Below are 12,323 nucleotides of genomic sequence, written 5' to 3'. Positions count from 1 at the left end.
CACCTTTTTCATTTATATTATATCAAATTTTTTAGTTTTGTCTCTATCAAACACCTTGAAATTAAATAAAACACGACGATGAAAATATAAATTAACAAACATTATATTTATTAAATAAAAATGTCAAATTATTGAGACAAATGTAGAATAATGTAAAAAATTTCCCGACAATTCCAGATTTATAAAACTCCCTGACCGCTGGACACCCTGTTACTGACCTATTTCCTATTGATTATTTCTTTGTCGAGGCGCGCGAAGAAACGTACTGATCGATCGAATGGAAGGGGTTGTCTTTCAATAATCAGTCGCGATATTCGAAAGAGTTCAGCGACGTTTTCCTCTTCCTTTTCACTCTCCCTCGAAGGGTTACGTTCGACGATCGCGCGGCCAAGACCCTCAATAATCGTGTAATTGAATGCTAACGATGCTGAAATGTTGATAGAACTCGCTCGACTGCTTCACAAATATGCTCTTCGATGTTTCGACAGGGGAGGCGAACGGACAGAATCTCTCTCTCTCTCTCTCTCTCTTGTTTGTGCGGTCCCTCACTCTATATATATACGTGTGTACAGCGCGCGGTTACGAGACGAAGGTTACCGAGAGAAGAGCGCGTACACAATGAATGAGTATACGCGCGTTGAATGGACTCCGGTGAAACGAACTCGATCGGACGGGCTTGGCCGCGGAAATTTTCCCAGCGCTGATTTAGTATTCGCGCTTGATTAAGTACTGTGCGCTTATATGACGAACGGGCTCTCGCCGCGAGCGTTTCTCTCGCTCCCATTCAGACGTTTAACACTTTCATGCATACTCGCATGTGTCTTTATTTAGCGGGGGTGAAAAAAAATCTCTTACACGTGTGTAATTTTAACTTTCGATACACGCGTATATTTCATTCTAAATTTCAATTACGGTGATTTTAATATTTGCCGATACATTTCGAGAGAGATTCGTACCCTCGGATTAATATTTATTCGACTTTTCTTTCATATAATAATAATATCTTTGATGACTAAATTCTCCAGATTAAAAACTAATATTAAGGTATAAATCTAAATCGTAAGAAGGCGCGAAGAGCTAAACGCGGATGGTTCTATGGAAACAAATCGTGCACAAGGCACATATTACTCTTGGTGTACTAACCAAGACTTTGAAAATTGAAATAATCTCTTACTTGAGATTTCATTTCAAAAACCCCTTGATCCCCCTATCGAAATAAATAATTAAATGCGAGAGAAAAATATAGATCCGAAAGTCGCTGAATCGGGAATCGAGACCTTTCGCTTATTTAATATTAAGGTACTCTGAAAATAAAATCGAGATGGAATTAAGCAAACCAGATATAGGATACTTATTTTCATTCCATTACTCATAATGTTATTAATGTTAAATTACGAGACCTCGGTTCTTCGAGAAAAAATCTCGTTCTCCAAAATTCGATAATAAATTCCTAGAATCGTCCTACACGATTTCTCCACTGACAATTCTTCCCGCAAAAAAAGGCAGGTCGCGATACACGATTGTACATCCAGCTCGTGCGAGCTCTACAAGATGAGACCGTTAATATTGTGTCAAAAATTCGAGCAATATTGCGGAAATTGCAGGAAGAGATAGGAAAGAGGATACAATCCGGAATTAGTTGGAGGAGAGAGTAAAACACTTGGCGAAATAAAAAGAACGCGCGATTTCCCCGGCTAAACCGCCGGAACCGTTGGAACGTACAGCGAAATGGAGTCAGCCGGGAATGACGATGGCGGATTAGCCCGCAGGCACGTGCTGCGGACACCATTCTCCACTTCGCTTGAGTGCTCGAAAATCACGTTCGCGCTGAACTCAGCTCGAAAACAGACTACGGCGATATTCGCGCGAATCGCGCGCCCGGCCGTCTCGTCTCGTCCCGATTCCTGTTGCCTCTTCCAGCGGTGGACGAGTCCGCTCTTTGTCGCGTCCGCACCCTTTCGACGACACTCGCGCGCAGCGGATCATAGAGGGAGGATCGATCCGGCCTTTCAGAGATCGCGCCGTCTCTTTCGGGGGATAGACTATACTCTTTCGCGCGCGGTACTCGTTCTCGCGGCCCGGATGGCTCTTCGGGGATTTGCGGAAACGTACTGGGTGATACTGACGGATCACGAGATATATATATATATATATGATGCATTGTAATAAAATTTCTGCACTGGTAAAATATAGCAGGAAGTATAAATTACGCGGATTATATATTAAACACTACGTATTCTGAATATTCTCTTTTTACACAAGCATACGGGTGTATTATACGGTCTGTGGATTCATTATGACGAATAGAACAAAGGGTTGAGAAAGGTCTAACAAGAGGATTTATTAACAAGGATTATAAGGGACCTTAGCGTAAGACAATAGCATTTCCTGGGAGATCTCATTTCTAACTCCGCGACCATCATTTTTCGTATCGCGACAAGTGCTGCTGCAATGACTGTGTGTTACCATCGGTATAATACAAATATTTTCCATATATCCTTATGCAACATATATATGACGAGGAAAATCGATTTATAAATGTACAAGAAAATTACGTATGATTGCAGGAGGAAAAAAAATGATCTTCGCGTCTCGAACGAGTTACGCTGAGCGCAAGATGAAATATTTCCCTTTGAAATAGCATAATTTTCACCTGAAATATGTTTTTCGGTAACTCCTAGTTTTGAAGATAATTACGCGGTGGGATTAAATTGGGTCACCATGTACAACTGTTTCATATTCACGAGGAAGTATAACGGCTTCGAACGTTCATGTGAATTACATTGGTATATTAACTATACGCATGTCAGTAATCAATGTTTAACACGTGGGCGAGAGAGAGGATGGGGGTTTACCGAGTTACGTCGCGGTTTGCGGTATACCAAGGACTATCGTGCACCACATTCAAATGCGCGCATACACGCGCGATATATTGCCTGCTGTAACATAATATTATCGAATTCTCGCTCACCGATACCATACCCACCTTTAGACTGCACTAATCATAGTGAATTAGAAAGGCCTCCGCGGTTAAAACCACATTATTTTAAGCTAAGAAATAAATAAAAGTAAAAATAAATAAATTCAAGAAATTGAGGTGTACAAAAAAATTTGAATTAGAAAGATCCCGCGGTCAAAACTACATAATTTTAATCTAAGAAATAAATAAAAGTGAAAATAAAATAATCGAAGGAATCAAGGTGTACAAAAAATTTTTAATTTGTTATAAAATTTGTAGATATTGAGCGAATTTCTAATTTTGTTATACCCTTTCTTTCAATATAAAATGTCATTTACAACCCTTTTTCCCACATCTATTATTATTATCAATTACCCAAAAATAATATTTCCTTTTATGTCACAATTATTTAAATTCGCCAATATAGTAACACTTTACAAATTCAAACAACTGCACTGCATTGTAGTGATGAAAAGATTATAACATGAAATCGATATTCGTTTAATTGCGATTCGATTAATTTCTATATGTAAATGAATATAATTGATATTATAATGATTCGAAATATGCATATGAGGAAAATGATATACATATACACTATGTGCTTTACAATTTGTTCATTTAAAAAAATGCCTGAATATCCAAAGCGAAGAAAGAGCAACTATCCAACACGTTTAATGAACTAGCCGACAATTTTTAAAACGCGCAATAATACCGGCAGGATACTCGGATATCTCGGCTAGGATAATGGTGCGTGCCAGCGACGTTAATTACGCTCCTACGGCGTTTGCAAGTATAATTTTCGAGTGTCGACACGCACACGCGTGCGAGAGCGGTGTTCCTATGCAGATTTATATTCCGCGAACGTAGAATAATAAGAACTCTTCCTCGTGTCCCGAATCGATTCGACTCGACCTCAACATCAATTCTTTCCACACTGAACGTGGCGTATAAAAAAAAAATAATCGCTTTTAAATCGCTTGTATAAAAAGGTATAACGATCTGAAAATCTATTAAATATATTTTTATTTTTTCCAACACATTCAAAATTTTTTAAACATTATTATCGGTAATGAAAAAATAATAGTTACATTTAGAAAACGTTTTAATTATCTATTAAAGAAAGTTTATTGAAAAACTCTTTATGTCTGCATGGGAAATAATTGGAAAAACTTTTTTAGATTGTTACAGAATGTAAAGCTGAAAATTTTTCTTTGATAATAACAAAAGAAAAAACATCACATTGAAAACGACGTAAAAATGAGATACAGAATTGTCCATACTTTAACAAAAAGATATATACATAGATATTGTGCGCAGATTTATGAGTGCATTTTATGCTATTATATTAACGCATCTTCTTTGAGGAATTTACGTCATAATAACCTCGCATAATACGTATAGCGTTAAAAAATTCTTGCAAAACGCTAACATTTAAATATAACAGCCCATTTTTTCCGAGGACTAAAAATTCCAAAGAAATGAAAAAAAAAAAAGCATCTAAAAAAGAGAAAGTATTCAAAATTTCAATATTTGATAAGAGTTTAAATATTCATACATATCTGAAAGTCTATAAATAAAACAAAGAATATTAATCGATTCGAAATAGAGCTGAAAATGGTATAACTGTGAAAAGCTAGAAACAACTAGAACTGGGCGCGCCACACTTCGTGTAAGGGAATATTACTGGAATAAAATTTTTTGAGTTACATTTAATCTCGGCAATAACCGGCGTTGTTTGGCCGATTGCATCGGCTGTAAACGAGCACAGGGCGAGTATAATGCGCTTGGCCCCGGAACGACCCAAACTAGGGAAGCACATTAATATACCTAATGGTACTCCGGAACTTGGTCCTGGCCACCCCCCGAGACAAAACTCCCTTAATTGTGCCACTTCCGTTAGAACGAAAATTCAACCGATAACCACGTTCATCTGCCGTGATTATCAGCAATTGACGGAGACGTCTATTGATAGATAATGTTGGAAAAATAACGGACTGTTTCATATATCATTGTACATATATAATGTACATATAGTGTACAAAAAGAAGCGTTTCGTGAAAGAATGATTCATTTAATATTTCAATACTCCGAAATTTTCTGAATTGTAGTCGCGTGTTAATAAGTCCTTAATAAAAAATGTTCTCTAGACATTTTAATTTTTAAATTACTGTATTCTTAAAGTTTTGTCTTTTAAATATTAAATTTTTCAGCTTCTATCATATGTGTGTATGAAATTATATTACCTTGTATATTCTAATTTCTATCTGCTTTGAAATTCAGAAAGCAAAAAGTCCAATTACATTTTAGAAATTTAAAAATTAAATAGTTTTTTTACGTGACATGCAAAATTTCAAAGCTCGAAAATAGAAAAGCATGAAATTTAAAGTATTCCATTTCTAAAAAGCCAATCTTTTAAGAATTCAAATATGTTGGGATTTAAGGAGAAAGACGAGAGCTTTCAAGCTCGTAAGCTTTCAAAAATCAAAAGATTTCCAAATTGAAGTGCTTGATATGTTAGGAATCCGAGCTCTACAAAATCGAGAAAATTAAAATTCAACGATGTAAAAAAGTCGCCAAACTTTGAAAATATAAGACCAACTATATCTTTTCTTTGACGCGGCAAAGAACAGACGGTAGCTTTTCTCCGTAGAAATAAAAATCATATTGGTTTGCGAAAATATTGCCCACTGCCAACCACCATGTCACTCCCACGGCACCATTTAGTATAACCCCCAACTCCTCGTCTGTCTTCATCATTTATTCTCCGAGGGTGGCGTAATAAAGCTCGGCAGATATCAAGCCCGATAGAAGTCGGCGTAGCTGCAAAACGATCCCCGTGACTCGCTTATCCGGCCTTGTATGTAAATGTTGACATGTTTTCTGAAGCTGGAAACACATACATGCATACACGCATACACCTACACGATGACACACCTGCGCGCATGCCGCAAAAGGAAAGTCGTGTTATCTCATGTAAATCTTCACGGTAGCGCGATAAGCGTGAATTTCACCGCTCGCTTATTAATATTTATGTCCGGCGTTAAAGGGGTTGGCGAGGGCAAGTCGACGTCTACAGGCCACTTCAAAAGTCGTCCACTTGTCTTTCCTCTTAGCTCGTTCTAATCGAATAATTCGATATTTTGCGCTCAAATTTCAAACTCTCGTCTTATATCGGATTTTCAGATTTTTCATTTCTTAATTGTTCACGCGTTTCTAGATTTGAAAATCTAATAATTTAATCCGGCTTATTTAAGTAGGTACTTGGTAATCCATATTTTAAGATTTTTTCAACTTCATATTTTTTTTAAATTCAAATGTAATATTTACAGAAGCAATTTAAAGACACACGATATTTAGTCTTTTAATTTAGCTATTTCGAAATAGTTCTAAAAGTTTGAACATTTAAAAGGACTAAAAATTAAAAAAATTCCAAACTTTTATCAAGAATTTCGCTAAACGTGCTAACGCATTTTTGGAATTAATTAAAGAAAAATAATAAAAAAATGTTATTAATGTTAAATAAAATGTAATAAAAAATGCAATATCTTGAATAAAACAAATTGCACGCACGTTTAATTTGTAGGTAATTATTCCGGTCATCCGTCTGATAAACACACGAAACTATTTCGAGCCGCGAGAGGAAGTCTCGCTCAACAAAATGCACTGCGTTACAAATGCACCCTGCTGCAACGAGCAAACCTAATTTACACAAACCGTAGGAAATGAACGCACGAAGTAGATGAAAGGGAGAGGAAAAGGACATGTTAAAGGCTGTATTTTCATCCGGAAAAATAATGCTACTCCTTTATCTAAATTTTACGGTATAACACTTTTCGTGTTACCTAATTATGTATAATCTGATTAGTAGTGCTTTCATTATGACCGAAAATATTTATTAGCATTATAATTAATTTTAATTGTATTGCGTATATCAAAAATGAAATTAAGAAATAAGGCCGGAGCATTAAAAGCTTCTGAATTGTATGCAGCTAAAAATGACAAAAAAGATTAAACTCAATTATATCTAAATATCATTTGTTAAATTTCTCCAAGTTACGATAAAACCCAATAGCTTGTTCATATTTTTTTATACGTTTGCTAAATAAAAAAAAAAAAAAACCAATTTTAAAATATGGAAAAATTTATAATTACAGATAAAAATATAATAAATAAATAAACAAAGAGTTGGGAAAACAACTGATACATGCGTATCACGCAAGTAGGATAAACAAAAGTAACCAACCAAATTAGCGGAAACGGAAAAAAACATGGATTGTTAAAACTTTCACGCTTGCCGCATGATTCGCTAAAAATCTGCAATCACGTGATCTCGATGGGGGGCGGGAAGAGGATTAACGGACGGACAATGAACGGACGATCCTGCTTGAATGGCGTGCTGAAGCGCACTCGAAACCGAGCCGAACAATTCACGCGTAATTCTCGTAACTGCGATATTCGCGTTTCGCTGCGATTTCCGTCTCGACGAGGTCGGATTTGGCTTTTCTGCCCGTTTCAAAGATCTCGCTTAAGGCTCTCAACGTGTTTCGAATCGCAAAATATAAAAATTCGTGCGTATGCATTTTATTTGACAAAATAATATATTTCTATTCCCCATACAATGTTTTTCGAATATTTCGATTTTATGTTTTTATTTCCCTCTTATAATATATTTGTTGCATAATTATAAAAAATTGTCATTATCATCCAGGAGTGAATTAAACGATCAATTTAAAGATCTACAATTTGTTCTAATCTTAATATATGTATATGTATATAGAGCGTAGATTCAAAAGGAACAATTAATTTCCTCCTTTTACACACATTCTTTTATTAAAATATAATTATTTGAAAAAAAAAAAAATGTAATTTCTGCAGTGTGCGATGTTAAATGATTAGTCCTATGAATTATTACAGTAAAGATGGTAAAAGATAAAAAGGAAAAGAGGGATTACAATTCACGTTCGTAATACCAACCCCAACCGTGAGACACCCGGTATACGTCGCATTAAGCGCTGCGCTACACTGTTCCGCGACTAATTGGGAGCGGTTAATGAGGTGACGCATTTTTATTGTTCTTCCGGCTTGTTAAGCGACCTGTTTGCTTCCGTAACACGTACACTGGGAGCCCCGGGAAGGCGCAGGGATAGCCGGGAATCCCGCGGATATCCTGAAATTGTCCCGAATACCTCGCGCGAATCCCGGAAACGCCAGTAGAATATTTTTCGCGGCTTTGCCGACCCGGAGGATTATCGACATTGACGCTATACATACACCCGCGTTTATTCACACACACGTCTTCGTTTAAATAAACGTGTCCGAGCGAATTCATAATTAAATTAAACTTAATAAACAGAAATAAATGGATAAAAAGATGCTGACGCATTATCGGTGGCCACGCTAAGCGGAAAAACTGATTTAGCTCGTCAAATATTATCTTACTTAGAAAATGAATTAACTCGCACCAAGTCATATTTTTGCATAAATTAAGATGAAAAGTTAAGCCGTCAAAAACACATGACGGCCGCTTAAAATATATGAGGCGTATATGATGTGCGTGTGATTGATTATATTTTTAAAATATTAATATTTTCTTGTAAAAATTTATTATAAATATTATTTTATCATAGATTCTGTTTTTAAAAAAATTTGTGAAAAATAACAATAACGTTACAAAATATTTGTAAATGTAAGAGTTCAAAATACAAACATTTATTAAAATAGTTCAAATATCGAAAATTCGTAATAATATTTTAAAATAAATGATCATGAATATGAGAATCGTGATTGCCTTTCGCGTGCAACTAAATGACTTGTTTGTTAAAACTAAATTGATATTTTCGTTCTTAGTGGTATGCAATTTTGTTCTCGGTAGTATGCAATTTTGAATATTATTTCAATCGCCCCTTTGATTCAGTGCTTTTACCTTGTCGATTCACATATGCGTATAATTAATATTTTTTGTTTTGCGAGTCAGTTTACTTTCGCGCAGCGGCGTTCATTTAAGATTTATTTTATTTTACTCATTATAAAAATTAAATCGTAAACATTTACTGCTTTTATATATACAGAATATGTTGGAATTAAATTTTGAAATATTTTATACATATTTATCTAAAAAAATTTATTTTTTTTTTGCTTACATCATTTTCGAAGAGAAAAAAGATCTTGTATAATAAAATAATTAAAAAAAAAATAATTAAAACAAACCTAGGCGGCAATCCTTTTTTAAAATTAAAAGTAGTTTATGACGCATGACATTTTTGGCGAGAAGGCCTCGCACAGGTCGAATTTCTGGTCAGGATGAGAGGATTGACAGCTGCATTAAAAGGACGACAAGCGAAGGATCCGGAAAATCCACGTATAGATATTACACGTTCTCGCGTGAGATGTCATGTTTTTCTATCGTATTCGTGCACGTGAGACTACGTTCCAAAATTTGATTCGATCGTGAACGGTAGTTTATCTTTGAATGCATGTATGTATAAGATAGGCGAGTCTACGTTACCCCACTAAAGTTTTCATAAAACTTTTTCCACGTTTGTACAAAAATATATGCCTGATAAGATTTTTTTCATATCTGTAATGTACGTATGTCTATAAATATATAGTATACAATTTTTTGATATTTACTGACTTATCTTAATTAAATATTAATAGCAATTGGTTTTTTTGTACTTTATCAAACTGTCAACTTAGATTGATGAGAAACCATACAGAAATTTTACTATTTATTGCAAAAAAATTATTAAAAGATATTTTAAATTCTTTCTTTAAATATGAAAAAATATTAGTTATAAATGATTTTTTCTGTATGAAAATTCTTTTTCTACTAAATATAACTATATAATATTCAAAAACAGAGAATATCTTGATTAATATTAATTTGAGATGTATATACAATTGTATTCAAGTCACCTTTGTTCTACGTAAGTATATGCTTACGTACCGTTTACTACTGTGTAAAACAAAGTTTAGCTAATCTGTGAAACTGTTTCAGGTTTAGTTATATCTAAAGTTTACACGAAAATTAATTTCAAGATAATTAAATATTTTAGTTGTTTATGTGCTAATTTTAATGTTGCGGTTTACCGTATCTGTTGTTAATTATCTTTTCCACTTTGTTCTTAATACATTTTTCGAGAAAATAGAGTAAATGTTATTATTTATCACAAATTTTATTAAATATTATTTTTTGAGAAAAGTTAATGTATTTTTAGCTTAATTTCTAGAGATAATTTTATTCAATTGCAAGTAGAAATTTTATTTTCTTATAATTTTGTCAAAAAATGTTCTATTACTACGATCTTTATAAAATTCAAGATCAAAAGTGCACGAGTAAGACGATAAAAAAATGGCATCGATTAAATTGACATACTCGGAAAGTCGTCAAATCCTCTTTGTTTTTTTTTTTTCTCGTTAAAAGGAAGCGACAAAGAGAAACAAGAGAGCGAAGAGCTAGAAAAGGGAGAAAAAGGAAAAGATACGATTTAGTTCGTGAAAAGACGTTTCGTATCGACGTTTGTGCCACGACGCTATCTGTCGTGGATAATGCATCAGCTGCTGCAAAATGTCTCCGCCATTCTCTTTTTTCGCGCAACGAATAACTTCCTGTTTCGAGCACCGAACCAGATTACTAGAAGCATAGCCGCAATTAAATTCTTAATCAAAACGTGTAATAAAACACGCTTTTTTGCGGTTCCATTAATATTTCAAGGGTTTCTGTTATATCCATGAGAATAAAAAGTTCCAATATATGTATATACATACGGTGGATAACGTTTTCTTATAATTATTTATGTTATGTATTTTTTTCCGTAATATAAATATAATGCGTAGTTAATTTTAGAAATCTATGTTTAATAATGATTTTTATCTCGCCGAGGATACTTTTCAATTTATTTATTCCTATGGCGGTTCAGATATGTTCTTTCCTTTTTGAATGCATAATAACTTGACTTGATACTTGCTTGAAAAGCTCATATAGATCATTACTTTGTCGCATCGTCAGATTTGCTCATCAAGACAAGCGTCCTTTACGCGTGCAATTAAGGTTTTTTTTTATTCCACGTGTGTGTCTTGTGCAAGTTAGCCTCCGCAAATATTGCGACCGCTCGTGAATTCGCGGTCACGTTCCGCGCGTAAAATACGTTCTCGGCGCTTTCGGGTTTATACATCGAGTTTAGGGTTCGTCGGCACCTTAAAGCTAGGATAAAGCGGTTCTTTGAATGAGACTCCACTCACTCGAAGATTTATACGCGCCGCGCTAGGAAAAATCGAGCAGATAAGATGAGATGATGCAACTACGTGCCAAAGAACACCAGGATCTACTTAAAGTAGATTGTTGATAAATTTGTACAAATACGTGAGAAAGCTTCGTAGAATGCCAGGTGTTACACATATAATGCCATACACGTATAATGAATTTACTGCCGGGTCAATGCTGGGTCGAAACTTCTATTTCTTTGCAGAGAAGTGTAATCTCTCGATACGCAATGGACGGAGAAAGACAAACGCGATTGATCGTGTCATTTTATTTTATTAGAAATCAATTGCATTTGTATCATCTCGTTAGATACGGAATTGCATTCGAAGAACATTTGTAGAAAAATGCATAAAATGTGAAAACTTACCAGTCGTTGCCAGTTTTGGAGACATTTTGTCGCTTGCGTCCAGTTTGGTGAGGCTTTGGCTCAGCTACCATGTTTACATCTGTAAAAAAACAGATATTTTATATTAGATGGATATATTAGGTAAATAATAATGAAATATAAAAAATGTTTAGTTAATTTATATTATTAATTATATTATTTATATGATTGGAAATGTCAATTTTGTTATTAAATTTTTATTAAGATATTTTATTGAGAAATTAGATTAAAATAATACGTATATATACATTTTATCATTCATTAATTTCAATATACCACCCAAATTGTCAATTTTTCGAAAAGTTACAACGAACAAAAGAAGCTATATTTCATGATGAATATGGATTTTATCTCTTTGTTATTTCGATTTATTATGATGAGTGCTAACTTAACAGAAGTAAGCTTTAAAAATATTCACAAGTTGATTAATGAGTTACAGTATTTATTTAGTAATTATAATTTACAATTCGCACTCTCTATTCGTTAATTATAATTCTTACATTCTTAAATCTGCTAAACACACAACAGATATACAATTTCCTTTCTAATTGAATTGATTAAATTTTAATTTTTTGTATATTGCATCTGCATAAGTGTTCAAAAAATTTCAAACTATTGACCACAATTGAAAATAGAAACAATTTTAATTATCAGTAAAGTGGTTTCTAAGATCAAATTGTTCTTCTGTAAAACCTATTGAATCAAGCGCTTAT

At 34.1% G+C, this 12,323-nt stretch overlaps 2 protein-coding genes across 2 annotated transcripts in view; one reads left to right on the top strand and one right to left on the bottom strand.

The window, feature by feature from the left end:
• Positions 1-12,323, top strand: part of LOC146724950 (uncharacterized) — a 345,089-nt gene that overhangs the window by 180,582 nt on the left and 152,184 nt on the right. The gene's annotated exons all lie outside the window — the stretch shown is intronic.
• The window catches only part of LOC114943065 (uncharacterized), a 116,654-nt gene that overhangs the window by 30,184 nt on the left and 74,147 nt on the right, over positions 1-12,323 (bottom strand). The window contains exon 4 of the mRNA XM_029318643.2: positions 11,593-11,671. Coding sequence (XP_029174476.1) covers positions 11,593-11,671 — 79 coding nt within the window. The remainder of the gene's footprint in view (positions 1-11,592; positions 11,672-12,323) is intronic.

Source organism: Nylanderia fulva, unplaced genomic scaffold, assembly GCF_048542155.1.
Source record: "Nylanderia fulva isolate GAGA-0341 unplaced genomic scaffold, ASM4854215v1 Scaffold11, whole genome shotgun sequence".
NCBI lineage: Eukaryota > Metazoa > Arthropoda > Insecta > Hymenoptera > Formicidae > Nylanderia > Nylanderia fulva.
This window is presented reverse-complemented; position numbering and strand designations above follow the sequence as displayed.